The following is a 26,192-nucleotide window of genomic DNA, read 5'->3' as shown; positions in this document are numbered from 1 at the left end:
TTTCCAAAGAGACATTTGAGTGATTTATCGACTGTATGTAGCCTTGAGTTTATCTTTCTTACTGACAAACAAAAGCTGGACTCTGTGGACTTCATTATGCTAGCTTCAGTTAGGTTTTGTGTGTTTTACCCCTTTTTGTGTTAAATAAAAAATCTTCTTTTTTGTCCCCCACATGTGTGGATGTAAATGTTTAAAGGCAACAGTGAAGCACTGAGCTCAACGTCACCTTTAAAAGGACTTCGTTAAACTCTTAATTCTGATGATCATGTGTGAAAAGTCATTATGGCTGAATTATTTTAGCAGTCGTCTTTGGGCTGATGTACGTTTACTTAGGACGATGGATAATAACAGACTCGTGTGCTTTGCTGTTTTCATTGTGTTATGATGTGTGACTTTGGTCTTGCTTTGTTTTTAGACTGCAGCCAAACAGCAAAATTAACTGTTTATCTTGGAGGGTAAAGCAGAAGGAATCTTTCCTTAAATCAGCTTTCACAGGTTTAACAGTCGGTCTGTGTCTGTGGGAAAAGGCGACCATGACATTTGTGAGATGCACGTTTATGAAAATGTCATTTCTCAGCTACCTGTGTGAGCGTGGCAGCGCTGTTAGGTCAGTGAGCGGCTCCTGCTTTTGGTTTGTTTATTTCCTTGTTAATAAAACTGAATATTTTATGGATGTTTGGATGTTTAGAGACAACAGACTTGATTCATTTGCTACTGTTGGAGGTGCTGCGAGTTTTCAGTAAGCTAAATCAGATTAAAACCTATCTGAGTTCCAGCTGGTCTCAGGATAGAGATGCTTTAGTCGGCTATACTTTGTTTGAAAATTCATAACCAAAGGATCACTTAAGGTATGTTTCTCCCACTGAAAGCGCTACGAGCAGATGAACAGAATCAACTTTTTGGGATCTGTATCCATAATCTCTGGACATACTGATTTGTTTTCGATGTAGCACCTCTTTTATTTAACCTGCATTATAAACTGCAGATAATGAAATCCTCTTTATTTGAAAAAAATTCTTTAAACTATTTTTGTTCTGTTTATTTAGTGAATAAACAGTTTGAACAAGAGCGGTATCGTGGCATTGGCAAATCATATTTAAAACAACTGTGATGAAGTTTATTTGACCTTCATATATAATCCACGGGAAAGATTCTCTGTAGTAATGATCTCTGTCTGTCTGTGTGTTCCTGTGGCTGGCAGACGGGAGGTCATCTCCCAGTAAACTGACCATACAGTCAGTTTGGACACAGGACGACCCCAGATGTTGGCAAACATACAGTCAGTCGTGACAGAAGCGCTCTGTGCTCGACCACAGATTCAAACACCAAACATGTTATAATTGTGTTTGAATGAATTCAAATCAGCTTATTTACAAGAGGTTTTTATACATTTGAATAAATATCTTGTTTTTAATACACTTGAATCATGAAGTGCTGTGTCCTGTCGACTGTAAGGTTTTTTAAATTTATGAAACAAACTATAATTTAGGGCTCATGAACTGTCAGGTAAATGTCTCATAACATCAGGAGCAAATGTCATATCAGAGGGATTAAGCGAATAAATGTGAGTCCTAGGCACAAGATGAAAAAGAGCTTCCAAAAGTCATTGATGAACAAACACTGGGCACTAAAGTGGCATCCTCTCTGCGATGGGGTGTGGTTTGCAGCTCAGCAGCAGGGGAGGGATGGAGAAGGAAGTTCAGAGTGTGGTGTCAGGGGAGGCTGACCAGCACAGCAGGTCTCCATCACCTAATAATGCCTCGTGTGTTTGAGCAGGATGACCTGACAAGAGCGCTGTGCTGGAGAAGAGGCAAATGGAAAGCTGCACAAGTAGAAAAGTGAAGAAACGCTGACAATAATTATGAAGACGACAAATGTTCATCTTCTTTTCCCACTCTGTTAGTTCAGAAGTCGGACCGAGTCCATTCAATCACTTGAATGGGGACAGCTTTGGGGGATATTTTGGTGAGAATATTTTTACTAACTAAAAAATGGTTTAACAAGTAGCCAGAAAATATAATAACTGTTGTTTCACCGCTGAGCTGATTGATCTGGTACAAGGATCTCTGTGCAGCGCTGGAGGCGATACATGCCACAACTCAACTAGAATAATAAAGATTTTAGCCAAGCATAACACACACTACAGAATCCTACCATTACTATTATTATGACGATTATTAAGTCCTACACACAGAGGGGTGTTGCATTGTAACTGCCTCAACAATAACTGCAAAAACTAGTGATTTGGTCACATTTTGGAGGTTACATCGTTTTTCTAAGGAGAACAAGAGAGAGAGAAAACCATGAGTGGAGCACTCTGGAGATGTGGTATGTGACAAACAGCTTGAATGTATCCAGCATAGGTTAGCTCAGGAGGTTATAATTGTAATATTGTGACACAAATGATCTTGAAAACTTCATATCACACCTCTCAGAATCTTTTTGTGTAAAACAGCATTTAATATTCATTTCACTTTGGAATAACTTAAAAATAATACAATTATGAAGTCAAGAAAAAATCCTGCACTGAGCTGCAACAGCAACATTTCTGTACTGTGTTCAGAAAAGCAGAGCTCGACGGTGAAAAATAAATGATTAATCCTAAATAAAACCAAATCTACGTTTGGCTGCAGCCCTTAAAACAATTTACATGTATGTATATTATCAGATCCTCTTCCTCAGTGACAGAAAACATTTAGATATCACATAGAAAGACACGCCCCCTACTGTTAACGGTTGAAACAACAAACCAGACATTTCAAAATAAACGCCAAACGCCAGGTAAAACCTCCCGGCTTCAAACTACAAAACAATATTTCTAAATGTAATGAGTGTTATGATAACATGGCTGAGCTATTCCTATGTTTTTGTTTTTTGTTTTTAGAAACGATTGACGTTACACAGTGTAAAAGTAAAACTACAAGTAAATAGTTTTATTTCATCGGGCCAAATCCTGATTAGACAAAATCTCACAAAATATAAATTATTAAATGTGAAAGAAAATCATTATTAAGCCGCGTTAATGTATCTGTTGGTTATTCCTACACTGTGTATTTATGTGTTCACTTGTCATTGGAGCTGATGATTGATTTGAACCAGTGACGCTGATGGCTTGCTTTTATTTTGAAGTCTGACAAGTACTCCGGTGTGCGGCGGTGTGGAGCTGGGCGCTTGACAGACTTCTCCACCAACGATTTGTATTGATGTGATCAAAGGCGAGTGAGGTGGAGGCTGACCCGTGGGCGGTCACACTGCGCAATACCATAGGGCAAAGTTTGCCTGCTCTGATCTGTCGCTTGTGACTCGGAGGACTGCTGTGTGCGGCATGAACCAGGGCTGAGCGCAGGCTCGGGTGGTGCGTATGTCCAATATTATCTTTAATGAATGCTGCCGTGTAACCGCCGTGTTTCAGAACGTACTCTCTGGCGCGGGCCTCTGCCTGTCCACTGCACCGATCCTAGCCATGGGTGGGAGTCTGGGTTGCCACCGCTCCATCCCCAAAGACCCCACTGATTTCAGCTGCGGCAAGCGCAAATTCAGCGCCGCCTGCAATTTCAGCCACATTTTGGTGAATCAAGAGCGGCTGAACATTAACATCGCCACCGAGGAGGAGCTCATGACTCTGCCGGGAGTTAATCGCACAGTTGCGCGGAATATCGTGCAGTACCGGGACTGTATCGGTGGCTTTAAAAAGGTGGAGGACCTGGCGCTGGTAAGCGGGGTCGGGGCCACCAAGCTGGAGGTGATCAAACTGGAAATCTGCGTTTCTAGCAGGACCAGTTCTTCCCAGCACTCTCCGTCGTCACTGCGCAAAGACTTGGACTCTCAGTTCTACACCGGGATGAACATCAACACCGCCACCCCGGCGCAGCTCATGAGTATTCGCGGTATCACGGAAACGATTGCAAAGAACGTGGTTTCGTATCGCGCGGAGCACGGCCCATTTAAAAGCATCGAGGACCTGGTAAAGGTGAAGCACATCAACAGCTCGCTGCTCGACAAAATCCGGTTCCAAGTTTTCGTGGAGCGCTCCCGGGCACCCTCCACCAACACGAACGCAGGGCTCCCCGGCACCACCAAGTGTCACCCAAGCCCCTCTTCCTTTAGTCTGGGCAGCGACGACTTGGACCTCCCACCTGGAGGCCCGACCCAGATCGTCTCTGTGCGGCCGAAGGTGGATCGCCCGCTGGGGCTCCGGGACGGGAAGTCCGTAGTGCGCGTGGCCACCTGGAGCCTGCAGGGCTGCTCGTGCGACAAGGCTAACAACCCGGGGGTCAGGGAGGTGGTGTGCATGACCCTGCTCGAGAATGAGTGAGTACCTGCACACACACTCATCACACCTGAAGGCCGCGTGGTTACTGAAGCGTGGGCAGATGAGGAAAGCTTATTGTTTAAGTGGTCTCGGACGTGTGTCTGATTTCTGTGCGTGCATCCGGCAAAATACTGAATAACTCACTTTATTAAATTCAATCACTTTTATTTATATTGCGCGAAATCACAATAACAGTCTTAATGAATGAAAGTTTGTAAGATAATAAACAAAACAACTCGAGTTTCATTTTTCCATCACACTAAATGCGCACAACGTCCAGTCAGCTGCATGTGTGCTGATAGTCATTATGTCAGGATATGCCAGCTGTGCCGTCCACACACCAAAGGACACCTACAGCCACTCACTGCCGCACCAGTCAGCTGAAGCTCTTTGAGGTTTAATTATGCTGTGACCTCATCATATTTTCAGATTCATGACTCTTTCAGTCCTGAACGGAGCCTTAACAGGACGAACCCCTCCCACAACATTACTGCGCGCAGGCCCAAGTGTTCTTGTGCAGAAACCTAAATAGTGATTTGATTTGAATGACAGTCGTGCAGGAATGATGGCTCTTTGTTTCAGGTTTATGTTGTGCATATTTCAGACTTCACAAAACCCAGACTGTGAAAAGACTACAGCACACCAAAGTAGCTCTTTGCTTTGTGTTATTTGTCTTTTATGGGTTCAAAAATGTCATTAAAACTACTGCAGAAAGAAAATAAGAGAACATTGTTTAAAAAGAAAAGTTCAGAGTCATCACCTGATTTTACAAAAGCATAAATCTGGGATTTAACAGACCAAACTTAATCGTGACCTGACGAGTTTTTTGTAGCGTTAAATCTGGTTTTATGTCCAGAATAAAACTCGCATCATGCATCTTTTTTTATAAAGCCATCAGATGCATATGAAAGGGAAAATGTATCATACAAAATACATGAAAATTCTACCCCGAGACAGCAGGCGAAAAACATTATCAGGGCTTCGTGATTGAGGTCAAGCCAGTTTTGTGCTGCAGGGTGACACATTCTCAGATTCCCTGTCAGACTTGTGAAATGAATAAAGAGCACAGTGGACCGTGGTTCATATTCCACCAGTGAAAATGTTCTTTTAAGCAGAAAACAAACTAAAACAAAATAAAAATCCATCCATGCATTTTGTTTGGCTTATCTTGGGCTGGATCGTGGAGGCAGCAGCCTAAGCAAGCATGCCCAGACCTCCCTCTGCCCAGCCACCTCCTCCAGCTTATCCAGGGGAACACCGATGCGTTCCCAGGCCAGCTGAGAGATTTAATCTCTCCAGCGTGTCCTGTGTCTGCCCCGGGGCCTCCTCCCGGTGGGATGTTCAGCTCTTGAATGACTGAGCTCTTCATCCCATCTTGTCCCTGACCCAGAGTGGCCACTACAACCTTCTCCGTCTGAGGACCGTGGCCAAAGACTTGGCGGTGCTGATTTTCTTTCCAGGCATTGGTCTGCATACAGTGAAAACATAAGACTCTGTGGAAAAACTTTGGGTGTATATACCTGTGAAGACCATGAGTGGCTGTGAAAAATGAGAGTATAGGCAGAGCGCAGCAGCAACGCAAATCAGGCATTAGGGTTTAAATCTCAGTGGCTAGGCTCTTTCTTCTGTTCTCTCATGGATAAACGAGAAGCTAAAGTTTGGTAAGGTGTTTAATTGATACTCCCCCTTTTTTAATATTACAAAAAAAGTTCTTAAAGCCATCTATAGAGCTTCACCGTGGTTTCCAGAGCAAACTGTGTCAAGTACGGCCTAAAGTCAGTAATGGTGTTGTGATCATTGTTAGTGAGGAGCAGGAACAGCAGCAGCAGGAGGGCACTGTGAAGGAGACTCAGTATGTTTGCACAGTGACAAACTGCTGGGTTAGTAATCATAAGACCCAGTCTAAGTTTACACACTTCATGACTTTCCTCCAGGCAAAAGCAGACAGCTACTACAGTTCAATGAACTCTATTTTTTTTTCACCAAAGTTTGCACAAACTGCTCTCGGCCCAAACAGCCTATCAGGGATGTGGAGTTAGACTCAGCTGGCTGCAGTCATCCTGACTATAGGGAAGTGAAAAGAGCTGACTTAAGCTCCTAATAGCAAGGTTCATATGGATCAAAGCATGCAAGCTGATAATGTGGTGTTAATGTTTCTTACTGTTGAATTCTTCTTTCCCTGCTTTTGAAGCATTTATGAAATATGGACCGTGTCTCTCAGTGTCCCAAACAAGGTGGGCAGTTCTGTTCTATTGTGTCAGCTGGGACGCATCTACTTCCCCTCCTGCGTCGACACTTCACAGAGAGTACTGACGACGGTGCACCCAGCATGCTTTAGACAGATCACTGATGTTAGATCCTTTGTCTTCCCTTTAATTTCTCTTGAACTTCCTGATCCATAATGACTGGATGAGCAGAGGCACGCCATGATTTTTGTTATATGAAAAGTAATTGAATTCATTAATAATGCGTAAAGTAGTGTGCTATTATTATAAATGCTGCCCGATATCCTGGACCTAAAGCTCTCTCACACTCTCACCTTAGGTTTGTTGTGGTTGCTGCACCTCAGTTGTGTATTTGACAGATTGTTGCCTATCTGATAATGTGCACAAACGTACAACTAACCAACAAAGAGGGATGAAGGGAATCATCTTTCACTCTCACTTTACGATACAAAGGAGTTCATGGTTGATTTAGAAGGTGTCCAGGTCTGGTGGCCTCAACATGAGCCCAGATCATCACACCTCCACCACCATGCCTGACAGTTGGTATGAGGTGCTTCTGCTGATATACTGTCATATACGAGGGGGCCAAACAGGCCCAGTTTTGTTAGCCAGCTAACCTAACTAACTAACCATCCAAAGCATATGGGACTGAATTAAAATGTCGAAATTTAATGTTGAAAGATTTTTTGTTATTTTTGTATTTTGGACATTTGAGTGAGATAAAAGCCCAGTACTTACGTTCATTAGTTTATACCTGGAAACTGGACCAGTTTCTTGGACCGGCTCCTATTTTTTCCCTCCAAATATCCTTCAATCACTGATGTGCGATGAATATTGGGACAGGGTGGACCTGGTGCAACCTGTAAATCTGGGGAAAAGAACGCATTTGTGGGTTGCTTTTGGACGAGCCCATGTGGACAGCCTTCGTTTCCTGGTTGTGACTTAATCAGTCTTCAAATGTGACGCTCAAAGGACGCAGCCACTGATGCTTCACCGTGTCTCACTTGTGTCTGCATTGAAGCAGCTAATATGAAGTCCTGTTTGGCATTATCAGTGGTTGCTACTGTCAGAGTGACACTGACGAGTCTTTATGCAACATTTACTCTTATGCTTATGTGTATTTTTCTTGCTGTAAACCCAACTAATTTTGTCTACCTCTATAGACTTGGCCATAGAGTCGTGGCTTACAGTTACCAGTGTTGCCCTGATGAGATGGCTAATAGGCAGCTCAGACTGTGGGTGTTTGAATCCTTGCCAGTGGAAATGGGAGGATCAGGATCTTAAGCAGCAGGAGCGTTGCATGCTCTCAGAGCGATCAGACCTGCAGGGGAGGAAGGAGGTATTGTCTGTGGGACTGCAGGCTGTTTATTCTGAAAACAGGATCTGTGGACAAAGTTTCTGCCTATAATCCCATCAACACCAAGCTGTTCAGCGTCTCAGGTGGGCCAGTGTGGCAGAGCAGTGAAAACATGCAGGTGCTAGAAAAGTGAAACGGAGTCCAGCAAAATGTGGTCTGAACAGGGTAAAAAACAGCTTTTTAAAACTTTTTAAAACAACAGCCACTGATCAAAGCTTTACAGCTAAAAGAATAATGAAAAGCATGATACAAATCAAAGAACACAAGTAAAACAGCACAAGTTAAAAAAAAAAAGCCATAATTAGTTTGGAGCAGCTGTTGCTCAGGAGGTAGCCTCGGTCATTAACCAATCAGGTGGTTTGATCCCTCTACTCTCGTCCTTTGGCAAGATACTGAACCATGATTTGCCCTTGATGTATCCACGGAGTGTGTGTGTGTGTGTGTGTGTGTGTGTGTGTGTGTGTGTGTGTGTGTGTGTGTGTGTGTGTGTGTGTGTGTGTGTGTGTGTGTGTGTGTGTGTGTGTGTGTGTGTGTGTGTGTGTGTGTGTGTGTGTGTGTGTGTGTGTGTGTGTCACATTTTCAGTATTCAGGGTTATATAGACTGAGCGCTGCAGAGGTTCATTAACAGGATCAAACACCAATTAGTCTAATTGAGTAGAACCTGGAGTACCATTGAAAACCCAGCAGGCACAGGAGGAACATGAACCTCCACACATACTTACCCAGCTGGAGTTTAAATCATGAGACGCTCTGTTTTTATGCCATGTGTACTGAATCAGGAGAAAACAGGGAGCACGAGGGTTTATTTGCATTTTCAGAGATGCAAATTTAACTTGATAATGAATTAAAAACATTGCTATTGTTTTCAACAATGAAATGTTCGTCAGGATTTTAATCATTTTATCTGAACTGAGCATTCAAAAAACCTCTGTGCAATAAACAACATGTAACTAAACTTGTGTTTTTCAGTGATGGTCTGAGAACATCTAAAGCTAATGAGCAACTCTGTCTAGATCTCTGGTTGATAAGCGAGCACGAAAGACTGCGGCCGATCCTCGACCTGTGTTAAAGATTCTGACCGTTCGTACGACTTTGAGGTGCTGATTCTTTTAAACATGGACTTCCTGCTGCGATGTTTCTAGAACAAAAGAAATCAATATTTTGATCAGCTGTTAAATACTAATTCACTAACAGTGACTCAGAGAGGCCTCGTGAGTCATTGTGTTATATTTAGTTGTTTTTGCTCTTTGGTGCTATTGAAATATTTCCATTCATTTAGTCATTTGGGTTTTTGCTGGTGTTGTTTTTTATTCTTGGTGCTTTGGTTGTAGCTGCATAATGTAGAAGTTTACAACTGAGCAAAATGTAATTCCCAGGAGTAAACACGAATCATCAGGAAGGACATCCGGTGTAACAAATCAAAACAATCTGAGCAACCTGTTGTGGCAACCGCACTGTAAATAACAGAGGAGCTCAAAACAGCTTTTATTCTTGGTGGTCTGAGGACAGACTGACTACAGGCATGGAGTTTTAGGGAACTATTGCATGAAGACTGTAAGACTGCAGTGTCATATATGCATGTGATCAGTAGAGTCCAAAAGTGTGGAACCAGATTTGCACATTATTCAATGTTTATTTTTAGTCTTCAGTTGATGCAGATGGCTGTTGTTATTGTCATCGTCCTACAAAGACTGTTTAGCCGTAGCCAGTAGCTTTCAGAGCGCTGTCTCTAATGCATCTGGCTGTTTGTGGAGTCTAGCTTCAAATTGGCAATCACACATAGAATTATGAAGGACTAAAGTTTATTTTTTCCTTTTCTTTGTTTTGTTTTGTTGTTGTTTTTTTTAAATAAAAGGAGTGAAGTCGATGTAAAAATGTGGATGGGCTGGTGGTGTGTTTCCTCCTCACCCAGGCAGGTGGAGTTCTCTAGAAGACCTGCTGGGGATGCTTATAAGGACCTCAGCTACCCTTAATCCTTTGAAGGGCCACATTTAGACCACTGCCAGTAAAGGAGGTTGAAAACTGGAACTACTGGTGTGTAGTCGTGGATGGATAGATGGAATTGGCACACTGAGCATGAGAGTGCTGAAGAAACAGCTGTGATGTTTATTTATAGTAGCACAAGTACAAATGGCTGAGACGGTAGCTTCAGTGCAGCTTTTCTTCCTTTTGTGTTGGTATGTATTGACAGCGTGTAGAAAATCTTTGCTATAACAGTCACAGTTTATGTTGATTCTTTGAAAACATCACTAGTTGTTGCAGAAATGTCTGGAAACTGCTCCATTTGAGCAGATACCAGGTGTTGCACACACATCTCTTCTCCACGTTACCCACAGTTGTCAAATGACTGTTGGCGATGAGAATCGGTCCCCATCTTTAAAGGAGAAGAACTCTGCTCTTTTTCTCTGTCTGACATGAATCCTGTATAACTGAATCAACGTGGCGGTCTGATCATGGCTGAATTGTGCCATGTCATGTGACATGTTGTAACTCAATTCTGACTCCTGACTGACGGCATTACTTATGATGCTTGTGCATCCCTGGTTTCATTGAGGATCAGCTGACAGGAAGCAGCCAGCAGCTGTAATGTTGAGTGTCTCACCTGTGTTGCAAAATGCAATGCAAAGCAGCTCATCTTCAGAGTAAAAGTGCCTGTTAGAAATGTATAGCATTTTATTAAGCTGACTGTTGATCTGGGAAGTCATTTGAAAAGTAAACAGTTCAATATTTATTGGGCTGTAAAGGCCCCTCCTTCATGCAGTGTTGGCACATTGAATTTCAAACAGTCTAAAGTGTGTCTATAAAGAGTCTTATTTTCTCAGCTGTCTGCCAGTTTGTTAAAAGAAACTTTAAATTTGGCCTAAGTTTGCTGTGTGTTTACTATGCTGAGTCAACCATAATACATGACGATCTCCTAGAAAAACTGATCTCAGCTTTGCTTGGTACCAGTAAGTCATAAATGCTGTGCAGATGCAGTGCGAGGGTAGAAAGAAGAAATGAAATGCTCAGAACTTTTAAGGCTAAAAGTTCCATTAATGTTAGAAGATTTCTATAAAACAGAGTCATCCCTCACATTACTTCATAGCTAGTAATAATTTTAATTTTTCAATGTTCTGATACAATGTTTGGGGAAAAATAAATTTTAAGTTTATAAATTTTAATTTACAAATACAAAATGGGTGTTCTGATGATTAACTCTAACCAGTACGGTTGAGTTTCAAAGTAACCTGAAAAAATGAACGTGGTCCACCCAGTACTATATACAGTGGTGTGAAAAGTGTTTTTTTGTGTATGTTTGTCACACGTAAATGTTTCAGGGTCATCAAATAAACCTAAATATTAGGCAAAGATAAGAAGTAAACACAAAATGCAGTTTCAAAATGAGGGTATTTATTAGTCTATTAGGGGAAAAAATCCAAACTCAAAGGCTCTCGTGAGCCATTATCCACAAATGAAATCGAAAACATGGAAGCTAGTGAACTTTCCAAAGAGTGTCTGACCAAAATTACCCCAGGAGGTCACAAAAGATCCTAGATCAACATCCAAGGAGCTGCAGGCCTCAGTCGTGTCAGTTAAGGTCAGCGTTCATGACTCCACCATAAGAAAGATGCTGGGCAACAATGGCCTGCATGGTGAGTTCCAAGACGAGAACCACTGCTGAGCAAAAGGAACATAAAGGCTGATCCCAGTTTTGCCAGAAAACATTGTGATGATCTCCAAGACTTTTGGGAAAACACTCTGTGGACTGATGAGACGAACGTTGAACTGTTTGGAAATGTCACATTACATCTGGTGTAAAAGTAAGACAACATTTTCGAAATGGAGCATCATACCAACAGTAAAATATGGTGACCATCTATTGTGACCTGAAGCTGAAGTGCAGTTGGGTTCTTTAGCAGGACAATGATCCAACACACATCAGCAAGTCCACCTGTGAGTGGCTTAAGAAAAACAAAATGAAGACTTTGGAGTGGCCCAGTCAAAGTCCTGACATGAACGTGACTGAGATGCTGTGGCATGACCTTAAAAGTGCAGCTCCTGCTTGAAACCGTCCAGTGTGGCTGAATTACACCATTTCTGGAAAGATCAGTGGGCCAAAATTCCTCCACAGTGCTGGGACACACTCACTGCCAGTTAACACAAACACTTGATTGCAGTTGTTGCTGCTAAGGGTGTTTAGGGGGCAATCACTTTTTCAGACCACTGGAAAACCATGTAGTAATGACAGGAGGAATGCCCAGTGTCCTTTTGTTGTCAGTGGGTTTCATTATCATGCTTTTCTATCAGGTTTTTCAACTAATTATTTATTTTAAGAGGATTTGGGTAAATAATGCATATGTATGTATATGATGTACGTGTAAAGGTACATTTTTTAAAAAATGCATTCTCTCTCTTATTACAGTATCAAGTTACTGGCAGTGCAAGACCTGCTGGAGCACGAGGCTATTGATAAGGTAAAGTGGAACATGAATTACACTTATCCCAACTTCTATTGTAAATGAGGTGACTTGCGTGCACGGGCAGCAGGAATCAGAAATGTGACAGCAGCTTGTCTTTGTGTATACTCTGCAGGGTTTCAGTGATGGAGAGGATCGTTAAATTGATTGGGTTACAGCCATGTGGTTTAAGTACGCCTGAGTTAAAAATACTCTTGTGCTCTCGCTCCCAAGACTGACACCCTCAAATTTTAGTTTATTTTTTCCGTCACACTGCTGCCAACATTAGCGCACAATTCATTCATTCATTCATTCATTCATTCATGTCATTACTGATTTCTCGTAACTTATATTTGTCATATTTCCTTTTAGTGAATAACATAATGATTAGCAACACATCCTGTCTCGTCCCCCCCTCTTTGTCACTGGCTATGGGCCAACTTGTAACAAGTGGGGGCTTGTCTGGGATCTAATTCATTGTTGGAGACGGTTTGCATCATCTGACTTAAGCTCATTGTTCGATGGAAACTGTTTTCACTCCTGTCTTGGAAGGAGTCTGTTGGCTTGGTCCGCTCCGTGTACATTTGGCTTGTGTTTTTGTTCTTTTGTCACAGCTGACAGAGGAGCGATGTCCCGTTTCTCTGGGCTGGTCACAGTAAGGGGGCAGATGTATTTAGTTGGGATGTTTCTGGCAACTATTTTCTTAGTTGACTAAACGAGGGAAATAAATTTGACCACATAACTGACTAGTCTAAAACTAAGAAACACTCAGACGTCAGCTTACGTTTGAGAACCGTTTAATAAACAATATTTAAAAACTCTGAAACCATTAATCCCATTCTTCATGTCACTTAACTGGGCAGCACCTCACATCGTGTGTTATAAATATTACACATTAAACTCCAAATAGAAAAGGAAGAAAAAAACTTTAAAATAATAAACTAATGTTAAGTTTAACTATACTACAGCATTACTACAGAAGATGCTCATGTGTTATTAAAATATAACAGATTAACATCTGAATAATTAATAAATTGTTGCTGAAAAGTCTGGCACATTGTGCCGGGTATCATTCAGAATGTAGTCACGTGACACACATGAACAACTTTAATGAATAAAGATTTTGAATAACAAATCAATAAATTATAGCCATTTTCTTCCGCTTATCTAAAGTCATATCTTAAAGATCTTATAGTACCTTATGACCACTGAGGTGAATTGGCACTTCATGAGTAATCAGACTCCATTTTATCTTAGAGACTTCGTAGTACCGTGTCACTCCAATAGAGCACTTCACTCTAGGGACTCTAGGGCTTACGTGTAAATTATACTCCTTCAGGAAATCTACGTCGTAACTCGCGCTTTAACTGAAACCCCATCCTATACCAAAACCTTCTATATAACAGATCGACACACATCACAAGGGCTTGAATGCCATGGGAGGTTGTGGTATAGTGATAAAAGGAACTTCTGGTTATTATGCAAGTTAGAATGTGGCTTTCCAACAGAGGTCCAAATCAAGCTGTGGTTGCGAGGATATTTAAAAGTAGAAGCAGAGCCTTCAGCTTTCAGGTTCCTGGTCTTCGGAACCAGCTCCCAGTTTGGATTTGGGAGACAGAAAACGTCTCTGCTTTTAAGATTAGGCTTAAAACGTTCCAATTTGATAAGACATATAGTTGAACTCCAGCGATCCAGCAATGACTCCTCCTCTAGCTGCTCTACAGAAGGCCTAGGGGGCTAGGGCAGCGGTCTCCAACCTTTTTTGCGCCACGGACCGGTTTATGCCCGACAATATTTTCACGGACCGGCCTTTAAGGTGTCGCGGATAAATACAACAAAATAAAACTAGTACCGGTACCGAAAAAAAGAACATTTATTCATAACACACGTGAAAAGACCCAGGAAAACCGAGTTAACGATAAAAATGATAACAAAATAACGCTGAAAACTGATAAAAACCCTGAAAACCACACATTTCACACCTGAGCCTCAACTCTCGCGGCCCGGCACCAAACGACTCACGGACCAGTACCGGTCCGAGGCCCGGGGGTTGGGGACCACTGCTCTAGGGGGGTTCCCATGATGCACTGATTGTTGCTTCTTTACTCACATATTTTACTCACTATGTGCTTACTCTGCTCACTCTGCATTTCATCATTTGTTATTATTAATCTCTGGCTCCCTCCCATCACCTCAAACCAGCTGTGGCAGATGGCTGCCCCTCCCTGAGCCTGGTTCTGGCAGAGTCCTCCTCTTGCTAATAGGGAGTTTTTCCTTCCCACTGTTGCCAAGTGCTTGCTAAAGGGGGTCGTTTGAGGTTTTTGCTGCAGGGTCTTTTTCCTTAAACTATAAAGCACCTTGAGGTGATTTTTGTGACTTGGCACTAAACACTGCCAGTCAAAAGTTTGGACACAACCTCTTATTTAATGGTTTTTCTTTATTTCTACTACTTTCTACATCATAGATACAAACTGAAGACATCACATATATGAAGAAAGATACATGGAATTATGTAGCAAAGAAAAAAAGGATAAATAACTCTAAATATGTCTTATATTGTAGATTTGTCAAAGTAATGCTTTGACGAATCTGACAAATCTTGCTTTGTCGACAGCGCTGCAAACCTTCGGCCTTCTCTCAATAAGCTTCATGATGTAGTCACCTGAAATGGTTTCACTTCACAGGTGTGCCTGTCAGGGTTCATTTGTGGAATTTCTTGCCCTCTCATGCAGGAATTCTGATAACCTCGATCAGGATTTTTATTCATCTTTAGGCATGAAAAAAGATTTTTTAACTTTCTTTTATACATGTACTTTAAAAAAAGTTTTTTACATGTTAACTTATGTGGACAACATCACCTTTCATCATACCATCAACACTGACGCAAATACAAGAAAACAGCCTTTGAATAGCTGCCCACTGTAGTGACCACTGTGCGTGAAACAGTTAATGGGGTTGGGACCATCAGTTGTGTTGTGCAGCGGTCAGGTTGGTGCACAGCTCACAGCTCTGTTTGACAACTGATAGAGTTCATATTATGGCGAGAACCAATCAGCTAAGTAAAGAGAAACAACAGCCCATCATTACTGTAAGGACTGAAGGTCAGTCAGTCTGCAACACTGCTAAAGCTTTGGCCCCAAGTGCAGTCGCAAAAACATCAAGACTACGATGAAACTGTCTGACATGAGGACGCCCCAGGAAAGGAAGACCAAGAGTCCCTCTGCTGCTGAGGATACATTCATCTGAGTCACCAGCCTCAGATCAGAGCCCAGATAGATGCCACACAGCTCCAGTAGCAGACACATCTGTACATGTTCAGAGGAGACTGTGTGAATCAGGCCTTTATGGTCAAATAGCTGCTGAGAAACACGACTGAGGAAAAGCAACAAGAAGAGATTTGTTTGGGCCAAGAAACACGAGGAATTAGACCATCTGTGCTTTGGTCTGATGAGTCCACAGCTGAGATCTTTGGTTCCACCTGTTGTGTCTTTGTGCGATGGTGAACGATGGTCTCTACATGCACTGTGAAGCCTGGAGCAGGAGGTGTGATGGTGTGGGGGGGCTTTGCTGCTGACACTGTTGGGGATTTATTCAAAATTGAAGGCAGACTGAAGCAGCATGGCTCCCACAGCATCCTGCAGCCACATCCCATCATTTATTCTTCAGCAGGACAATGGCCCCGAACACACCTCCAGGCTGTGTGAGGGCTCTGTGACCAAGAAGGAGAGATGGAGTGCTGCACCTGATGGTCTGGCCTCCAGTCACCTGACCTAAACCCAGTGGAGATGGTTTGGGATGAGATGGAGGACCAACAAGAGCTCAGCATCTCTGAACTCCTTCAAGACTGTTGGAAACCTTTTCAGGTGACGACCTCGTGAAGCTCATGGAGAAACTGCAGAGAGTCAGCAAAGCAGCAATCAAAGCAAAGAGTGGCTACTTTGGAGAATCTAAAATATAAACGTGTTTTGAATTATTTCACACTTTTTTATTTACTACATAATTCCATCTGTGTTCATTCATAGTTTTGATGCCTTCAGTGAGAATCTAAATTAAAAAACAAAACAAAACATGAAATGTGAACGTGTGTCCAAACTTTTGACTGATAGTTTATATATGATTCAACTGAACATTTGCTTTAATAACTGTGCGCCGGTTTGAGTGGTTTAAAATAAGATTTCATATTGTTTGCTATTAACTGCTGCTCACGCACTAAGTATAAGTTGACTTTAAATTGAATGTCCGGAAATCCGTATGTCTTACTTTGAGAAAATAATATAAAATGTTCATATTCAAATCTGAAATATTAATTTCATTTTTAAATTTCAAGTCCTGCCAGCTGGGTCCTTTTAATTTACAGGGAGTGCAGAATTATTAGGCAAGTTGTATTTTTGAGGAATAATGTTATTATTGAACAACAACCATGTTCTCAATGAACCCAAAAAACTCATTAATATCAAAGCTGAATGTTTTTGGAAGTAGTTTTTAGTTTGTTTTTAGTTTGAGCTATTTTAGGGGGATATCTGTGTGCAGGTGACTATTACTGTGCATAATTATTAGGCAACTTAACAAAAAACAAATATATACCCATTTCAATTATTTATTTTTACCAGTGAAACCAATATAACAGCTCCACATTCACAGCTCCTCTTATGTGCCCCAGATAGACATATACCCAGTATAATAAATGCTCTTGGTCCTCTTTCAACGTTTGTAAAACCATCTGTCAGGAACTTAGGGATTATCCTTGATCCTGCTCTTACGTTAGATAGTCATGTTAAATCTCTTGTTCGGTCTTGCTTTTATCATTTAAGAAATATTTCTAAATTGAGCTCTATAATATCCTATACCGAACTGGAGATTGTTATTCATGCTTTTATCTCTTCACGACTGGACTATTGCAATTCCCTGTTTACTTGTTTAAATAAAGGTTCTTTGGAGCGTCTGCAGATCGTTCAGAATGCTGCAGCAAGACTTTTGACGAAAGCTTCTAAATTTTCACATATAACACCGTTGCTCATGCAGTTACATTGGCTTCCTGTTGAATTTAGAGTCCAGTTTAAGATTTTGGTTTTAACTTTCAAGGCTCTTCAACAACAAGCACCACCATATATCATTGAACTTTTACAGCCCTATGCCCCTAGTAGGTCTCTGAGGTCGAGTAGTCAGGGCCTACTTGTCATTCAGTATACGAGACTGAAAACTAGGGGTGATAGAGCTTTTGCTACTGTGGCCGCCAGACTGTGGAATTCCCTTCCTCAGGACTTACGATCCGCTGATTCATTGATTACTTTTAAAAAACAGCTAAAAACACATCTTTTTAAAACTGCCTTTTGCTAACTTTGTTTGTATTTTGTCTTTTTAATCTGTTATATCTTGTAAAGCACTTTGTGATCTCTATCTAGAAATGTGCTATATAAATAAAATTTTACTTACTTACTTACTTACAAATATACATTTCTGACATTCAAAAACAAAACAAAAACAAATCAGCGACCAATATAACCACCTTTCTTTGCAAGGACACTCAAAAGCCTGCCATCCATGGATTCTGTCAGTGTTTTGATCTGTTCACCATCAACATTGCGTGCAGCAGCAACCACAGCCTCCCAGACACTGTTCAGAGAGGTGTACTGTTTTCCCTCCTTGTAAATCTCACATTTGATGATGGACCACAGGTTCTCAATGGGGTTCAGATCAGGTGAACAAGGAGGCCATGTCATTAGTTTTTCTTCTTTTATACCCTTTCTTGCCAGCCACGCTGTGGAGTACTTGGACGCATGTGATGGAGCATTGTCCTGCATGGAAATCATGTTTTTCTTGAAGGATGCAGACTTCTTCCTGTACCACTGCTTGAAGAAGGTGTCTTCCAGAAACTGGCAGTAGGACTGGGAGTTGAGCTTGACTCCATCCTCAACCCGAAAAGGCCCCACAAGCTCATCTTTGATGATACCAGCCCAAACCAGTACTCCACCTCCACCTTGCTGGCGTCTGAGTAGGACTGGAGCTCTCTGCCCTTTACCAATCCAGCCACGGGCCCATCCATCTGGCCCATCAAGACTCACTCTCATTTCATCAGTCCATAAAACCTTAGAAAAACCAGTCTTGAGATATTTCTTGGCCCACTCTTGACGTTTCAGCTTGTGTGTCTTGTTCAGTGGTGGTCGTCTTTCAGCCTTTCTTACCTTGGCCATGTCTCTGAGTATTGCACACCTTGTGCTTTTGGGCACTCCAGTGATGTTGCAGCTCTGAAATATGGCCAAACTGGTGGCAAGTGGCATCTTGGCAGCTGCACGCTTGACTTTTCTCAGTTCATGGGCAGTTATTTTGCGCCTTGGTTTTTCCACACGCTTCTTGCGACCCTGTTGACTATTTTGAATGAAACGCTTGATTGTTCGATGATCACGCTTCAGAAGCTTTGCAATTTTGAGACTGCTGCATCCCTCTGCAAGATATCTCACTGTTTTTGACTTTTCTGAGCCTGTCAAGTCCTTCTTTTGACCCATTTTGCCAAAGGAAAGGAAGTTGCCTAATAATTATGCACACCTGATATAGGGTCTTGATGTCATTGGACCACACCCCTTCTCATTACAGAGTTGCACATCACCTAATATGCTTAATTGGTAGTAGGCTTTCGAGCCTATACAGCTTGGAGTAAGACAACATGCATGAAGAGGATGATGTGGACAAAATATTCATTTGCCTAATAATTCTGCACTCCCTGTATATCGAAGCAGATTGGTAGAAGATGATACTTAATACTTTTAAAATGTTTTTTGTGTGTGTATTACCCGTTTGCCATGTTGTATTTAAATAATTATCTATTAGATAATAATTTGGGTTGGCTGTAGCTCAGGAGGTAGAGCAGATAATCTCTAATCCGAAGGCTGGTGGTTCAATCTCTGGCTGCTCCAGTATCCTTGGGCAAGATACCAAACCCCAAGTTGCTTTAGATACTTTGTGCCAGTTGCTTCCAGAGTTTTACAAAATGTTAATTTGCTTTTTAGTTAGTAATATAATAACAGGCAAACCTGTCTTTATGTGTTGCAGTTCTGTGCAGAATTAAATCAAGGAACACTTGCCAGTTTACAGAAGTGGAAATGGCCACGAGGGCTGTGGAAAAGTGTTGTGTCGGAAAAACCCACCGGCCATTCCAGCAAGGTGGGTTTACCATTGGCAGCTGTTACAACGACACTTTAAATTGTATCCACAAAAATAAATCAAAGTCTAAACTTTGCCGAAGATCAATCAGTTCAGTTTTCAGTTCCCAGAAATCGATTTGAATAATTTACCCGTCGAGAGTTTTTAACATTTTTTAACACTGTGACTTTTTTTCTTAACCACTACAGTTTCTTTTATTATCTAGAACTGTTGCAGATGTACTGCAGTAAAACTATAGTAGTGCTACTGCACAGACTGATCTTTCATGCGGAATAAATATGAAATGATCTTTTGTAAAAATAGCAGTGACCCTCCAGCTCTATTACCAGCAGCTGTTTACCTTCATGCTTACACTCTAAGAATCAGCATCAGTAAACTACATGTCAGATGTTTATGTAACTGACATATGAATAGCTGTGATTGACTAAATCATAAGTAGAGTAAGAAGATTGACTTGAAAGTTTATATTAATTAAATAAACCTTTGAAAACGTATCTAACACTAATACATCCCTCTGTTCACAGGGAGTGAGCTACTCTGGCTTTTTGTGGGATAGCTCCTCAGGAATTGATCTGAAGGATGCCCTTGTCTTGGAGCCTCCTGCTGTCAATGGAAATGGGAGTCATGTACACCATCCACTCTATGTGGCTCACTTTTTAGTAAGGCTATAATTTATTGTCATTGAATTCATGTGTGTTTGGTTATAAAAAACAATTCAATTAATTTTATTTATATGGCACCAAACCCACCAACAGCTGTCTCAGAGAGCCGTATCTATAAGACCCTGGAACGATGAAGAGAACAGCCCAACAATCAGACAATATCCATTTGTAATTGTTTAGGATCTGAATACTTTCTTAAACCTCCAGAACTAACACATGGTTGATGCACTGCTGCATATTTCTTTGGTTTTATGTATTGTTCTTCTTTTTACTTAGCAGGATAAAAATTTAAGTGGTCAAAAAATTGACTTTTTCCATTAGATTGGTTCATTTGAGCTGACGGTGGTGAATGTCCATATGCAAGCCCCTGCTTCACCAGAGCAGTCCGGTGGCAAAAACCAAAACTCTGATGAAGCCAAGTGTCAACGCCTCCCTCCCAGCATCCAGGGAACACTAAAAGGTTAGTCTGCCAGGTCGGACCAGTCGAGACCGCATGTGTCAGACGCCGTAGACGGATCCGCAAAGTCTGACGTCATTTTTGACGTCTTGTCCTATTTTCCGTTTCTTCCTTTGCAGGTGAAAAGGATCTACTAGTGTTGGGCAATTTTGGTTGCTCTCCTCAGAGCTCAGAGCTGGACACACTGAGAAAGGAGAAATTCTGTGCCCTGATACCATCCACTCAGTTCACCAACATCACCACCTGCTCACCACAGGGCACCCGCTGCGTGGACAACATCTGGGTCAGCCGTTCTCTGCAGAAGATATATTCAGGTACATGTACAGTTGTGTTTGGACAGTTGCACCGATTAAGATTAAAAAGTTCTCTTAGGTTGTCTTGATAAGGTCAGGTTTCATATTAAGGGAAATTATCTGTGAATTCATTCAGCATTCATCATATCTCAAGTTATTTAGTTCAGTTTTATTCGTGTTTCATTAATTCAGGGCAAAAGTCGGCTAAGTTTACATTACAAGTGCATCTCAGGATATTAGAATATTATGGAATAGTTTTTTTTTTTGTAATTTAATCAGGTTAGACCTGATATGATTTCTTCTGCTTTATTTTAAATGTTGGTTCGCTCAAATTATTATTATTAGTAGTAGTAGTAGTAGTAGGTAGTTGGATGGACAGCTGTCTCGCTGACGGATATCGACACTCCATGGAGGGAAAGCCACAGAGGATCTGTGCTGAGAAGGCTGATTGATTTCAGAGAGCTATATCAAAGCTTTTTAATCAGAGGTTGACTAGAAACTAAAAGTATGGTAGGAACATCTGTATAAGCAAAAAACAAAAGTTGATTTTAGGAACTTGGCTGAGGCTGGTCTTAGCAAATCACGAGCCACCGTGCACAGATGTCTTCAGGAAAGAGGCTACAACTGTCACATTCCTAATATCAAGCCAATCCTGAAAAATAGAATTCTTTTAGTTTATTATCTGAGCTAAAATGAAAAAATGTTACCATCCTGCTGTTAGACTGTTGGTCCAAAGTCCTCTTTTCACCTGAAAGTAAGTATTGCATAGAATCTGGATGAAGAGTGCAGAGACACAGAAACCACGATGTTTGAAGACCAGTGCGATGTTTCCACAGTTTGTGAAGAGATTAGATGATAGTTGTAAGTTTGATAACTTTCTGACCATTACTGTAGGAGGAATAGCAGCTCTTCTGAAGTCTGAGTGGATGGACGAAGGATGCTTTTAAATTCAATTCATTGTATTTTTCTGGCACCAAATCACAACAGTTCCCTCAAGGTGCTTTGAGACCATGCCATAACCACACCGATTCTCAGAAAGGCCTAAAAATAGCCAGTTGTCCACCTAACTGCACATGTTTAAAGGAAAGAAAAATCCTTGAAAAGAACGTTAAAAAAAAAAGAAATTCAAAAAACATTTTTTTCATCCCTAAAGATGAATAAAAATACTTAAAAAAATTTTGTCATAATTCATGCATGAAAGGGTTAATGAATATTTGAAAGTTATTATATTAAAATAGTGAAAAAAAACCCCAATTTTTCATAATGTAATTTTTTAAAATGGAAGATGGAGATCCTGCAGAGTTAAAGAACAATCAGAGTTCCCGTCTGATCCTCTGAATCGAGCTCAGTTGTGGCATGATAGAAGACTCTAGGTTAAATAGTCTGGATACACTGATATGAAGTTTTAAAGATAAGTGGCAATGTCCACGTTGACTCTGTCATTTATTTGATTTTTTTACATAACTGTATATAAGTAAATAAGCCGAGTACACCTCCATGATTCAGGAGCTTGTAAAACCAACTTAGATTTTTTGTTCTGTCTTGTTTATTTCTGCCTCTTTCTAACATGCGTACTATGACTGACAGAGCTCTGACCAAGAGTTCCAGTGTGCCTGCTGGTTTATGCACGAATGGCAAATAAAGAACTTTGAACCTTGTATTTTAGCTCACTCAGGGTTTTCATTATGCACAGCTCCAATTTTTATGAGGTGCGTTTTAGAAAGATGGGGATTTCTCTTGGCGACCCTTCCAAACAAGCCGTACTTGTTTAGTCTTTGTTTCTAACTATCAGGAACTCAAACATATAACATGCTAACTTACGCCTGTATAATTTTAGATGTAGTTCTTGTGTTATTAGTTAGCACTGCGTGTCTACATAGAGTCATCACAGAAGTCCAAGTCGAGCGTTGCTTTTACACAGGTGGTCAGTTTAGTTCTTTATATTGTATGTTTACAATCCTAACAATCAGATGAGCCTCTATGAACAGTGGGAAGGAAAAACTCCCTTTTAAGAAGAAGAATTGAAAAGAAAGAAAGAAGTCACACAAGCAACTAACGATTAAATGTATAGCAGTTTATAAACTAGTCATATAAAACAAGTAAAGTCAGGTTTTTCATTAACGGTCTTAAAACGAGGCTGGCTTTAGTTTCAAGTCTGGTTAAAAACAGGTCAGGTTTTATGCCGAACACAAACTAAATGTTAAGTCAGTTCTCAGGTCCTTTACACAAGACTAAGTGTGCTCTGGAGTTCACCAAACCAATTTAAAATTTGGTCTCCAGTTATGACAAGTCAAACCAGGTGTTCAAGTCTAAGTTTGGTCTAATCTGAGTGTCAAATCATCAACTTACCAAGTGTGCCAAGACAAGTCTGAGCCTAGTTAAAAGCACTTTGAGGCCACACTTGCACCTGAGTTATTTAGACTAGAAGTCACTCAAAGTTTAAGTTGAGTCTCAAGATAAAAATAATTACAAAATAAATGTAAAAATGTATTTTAAACTATGTGTAAAGTAGAGGATACATGGTTACTTCTCAAATGTATGATGAACGTGATCCTAGTTTTATAGAAGCTACTATCAGATCAAAGTTTGGTGCATTATTTGTGTTGCATGAAGTTCTAAGTATCTCCTGACTGTTCTTGTGTCCTTTGTTCTTGACAGGCCACTGCATGGTAGTTCGGGAAGGCTTAACTAACCCCTGGATCCCAGATAACTGGTCATGGGGCGGTGTGGCCTCTGATCACTGCCCTGTGTTTGCAGAATTTTATGCAGACCTACCTCCTAAGGAGCTTAGCGGACCTGGTATGGCAGTGGTGGACAGGGGAGACATTCTGCCCAAACATGAGCGGTGACATCGGCTGCAGCAAAGACAGAACTGAATGACATGAAGATTTTAACCTATCAGGATTCTGCTTTATCTCGGTTTGCTGTGGCGCAGTTTCCTACAAAATGTGAACAAGTGCCAAGATTGCCTTTTGGGTTTCAGGTTATCAATGGAAAATCGTAAATGAGAAATATTCAAGCCATAACAAATGTTTAGACGTATTTTAAAAGAAATGTGCCAAACATTTTATATATGTATAGAAAAATAAAAATAAATTGATAGATGATCACGGTCTGTACGAACTCTTATTGATACAGTTTGAGCACCATCTGAATGACCTGGATCTCTTTACAGGCGCTGCTGTGTCCTTCATCTTTTATAGTTCACTGGAGAGTAAGATTCAATCTCAGCTGCTGAGCTCATGAAAGCTGTGTGCTTAATTATACAAGTGAAGCTTGTGTGCATGTGAACTGCCATACTTCCCTGAGAATAACGTTGCCAGGCACAGTGACATCACAGGGCTTTGCTGCTGCCCTTAAAACTGGTCGTTAACCACCTTCACAATACTGCTTTTGAAATTAAACAGCCAAGTAACACACACTTGTGTTATACTGCTCAGCACGAGGCACACACGGGGTTTTAAAAGCACTGTTTATGTGCACTGACGCCTTCCTGGGCTGCTGTTGCCGACTGGCTCTTTCTGTTTTGGTACACAGCTGTTCTCTCTCAGCTCCTCTCTCCCTCCACGTCCTGTGTGCTGCTCAAGCAGGGGAGGCATGATCTGATGATCCCTAACTGCATTGGCCAGCCTCCTCTGGCACTGCCCCCTGAACCCACTGCACCACTCCCCCCACTTTTTTTTTTTTTTTGCCCTGTAACACACACATATTTTACCACATGAGCTTTGAGCTATTTTCAGGTCTTACTGATCTTATTGACCTTACTGACAAAGCACTTTACACAGCAATCAGATCAGAAATTGACTCTGAGCAGTCACGTGATCCCATGACAGCAGAGATGACGCTGGTGATGGTTGGATGACTCCTCATGAAGTGATTAATGTGCTGCTCAGTAGTGAGAGCTGCTGGATTAAAAAAGTTACTGCAGGCAACCTGGAGAAAGAATTTGTCCCATGATTCTGATACCAGGAGACCAAATGATCCTGATTATAACCAACTGATGAAATACAAGGTGAAGTGTATGTATTCCAATTAATTTGGCATAACAGTATATCTAATATATGTTTGGTAAGGGTCTAAGGAGCTTGGAAAGAAGAATAGTTTGTAATGAAGTATAAGTGAAAAGCGTAAAATAAAAATGAAAGTTTTGTTTGTGCTTGTCCCAGTGGGAGTGATCGCACTTGTGTGTGAGGAGGAGGAGGTTTACACACATGTCTGCAAATAAAATCGTGTTCATTCGTGTGAACATAAAGAAATGAGTCCACGAGCAAAGCATTGGGACGTAACTCACACTACAACTGCGCAAAAGTGGAAACCGGATCGGGAAAATAGGCACCGCACGGTGATAGGACACTGCTGCTGTACACGTCACATAATGTTTCTTAAAGCAATACACGCACCGATAACGGGTGTGGCTAGCTGTGCTCAGGGACCGCAGATTTCTACAGCTTGATACACTCACCGACGTTTTGGTATCGTGTTTCTTCATCTTCCAGACGCTGTCACTACAAAAAAATGTCAAACTCACTAAACTTAATAAAGAATTCCCAAATCATAAATGTGTTCCTTTTAATCTAGCTTTTAAAATAAACCCTGGAATGCAACCTCTGGTCCCCATCACAGGGACCAGTAGTGACCTGTAATGGAAATGGGTGTGACGTTTAAACCCATCATAACTCCATGTCATTTATCCTCCTCTATGTCTATTTTAACATTTATTTCTTTAATTTTTATATCTCAATATCATTACATATTTTCTTGTTTAAAAAAAAAAAACAGAAACACAAGTTGACTGAATCCAAAGTGTTGAACCTCATAACATTGTTAAATAATCAAGATTAAACTAATAATGTCCAAAATAATAGAGATCATTGAGTAAGATCCTACATCTCCAGAGTTTCATGACTTTTGGTGTTCTTTAGATCAGTCACTGCAGACACAGCCCAGACAAACTGGAAGCTTCATGTTGCTTCACCTCACCGCCCGAATCAGGGTCTAATGCTGCATTTTGTTTTTCACATTTACAGTCTGTCAAACTTTTTCAAAAACTAAAACTAAAAAATGAGGGAAAGTGGAGGCAGGAGAAGCAGGTCCGAGTGTCAGGTGAACTGAACTTCAGGTAAGAAGTGATGACCTGCAGTCTATCTGGGTCAGATATAAAACAAGTTTAGGTGGAGATTATTTTCGTTGTGCTGACTTTTTACCGTCAGTTTCAATAACTCGTACTGCGTACTAGCAAGCATGATGGAGTTTCTATACAGCTGGGTGGTGCTGTGATGTTACTGACTGTGA

General features: G+C 41.1%; 1 protein-coding gene across 1 annotated transcript; it reads left to right on the top strand.

Annotated features, from left to right (window-relative positions):
• The first annotated feature begins 3,223 nt into the window (after positions 1–3,223).
• Positions 3,224–24,007, top strand: eepd1 (endonuclease/exonuclease/phosphatase family domain containing 1). The gene is made up of 7 exons (XM_026156497.2): positions 3,224–4,311; positions 12,297–12,348; positions 19,378–19,488; positions 20,013–20,147; positions 20,472–20,610; positions 20,727–20,921; positions 23,559–24,007. Exons 1-7 carry the CDS (start codon positions 3,362–3,364, stop codon positions 23,747–23,749), a joined length of 1,773 nt encoding a protein of 590 aa, XP_026012282.2. The 5' UTR covers positions 3,224–3,361; the 3' UTR covers positions 23,750–24,007.
• The last annotated feature ends 2,185 nt before the right edge of the window (positions 24,008–26,192 follow it).

Source organism: Astatotilapia calliptera, chromosome 22, assembly GCF_964374335.1.
Source record: "Astatotilapia calliptera chromosome 22, fAstCal68.1, whole genome shotgun sequence".
Taxonomy (NCBI): domain Eukaryota; kingdom Metazoa; phylum Chordata; class Actinopteri; order Cichliformes; family Cichlidae; genus Astatotilapia; species Astatotilapia calliptera.
This window is presented reverse-complemented; position numbering and strand designations above follow the sequence as displayed.

What these genes read in the sequence shown, in the direction of transcription:
- eepd1 (XM_026156497.2), top strand. Translation starts at nt 3,362, where the DNA reads ATGTCCAATATTATCTTTAATGAATGCTGCCGTGTAACCGCCGTGTTT. An exon ending in CCACCGGCCATTCCAGCAAG is followed by an intron (nt 19,489 to 20,012) that starts GTGGGTTTACCA and finishes CTCTGTTCACAG; the next exon opens with GGAGTGAGCTACTCTGGCTT. An exon ending in TCTGCAGAAGATATATTCAG is followed by an intron (nt 20,922 to 23,558) that starts GTACATGTACAG and finishes TGTTCTTGACAG; the next exon opens with GCCACTGCATGGTAGTTCGG.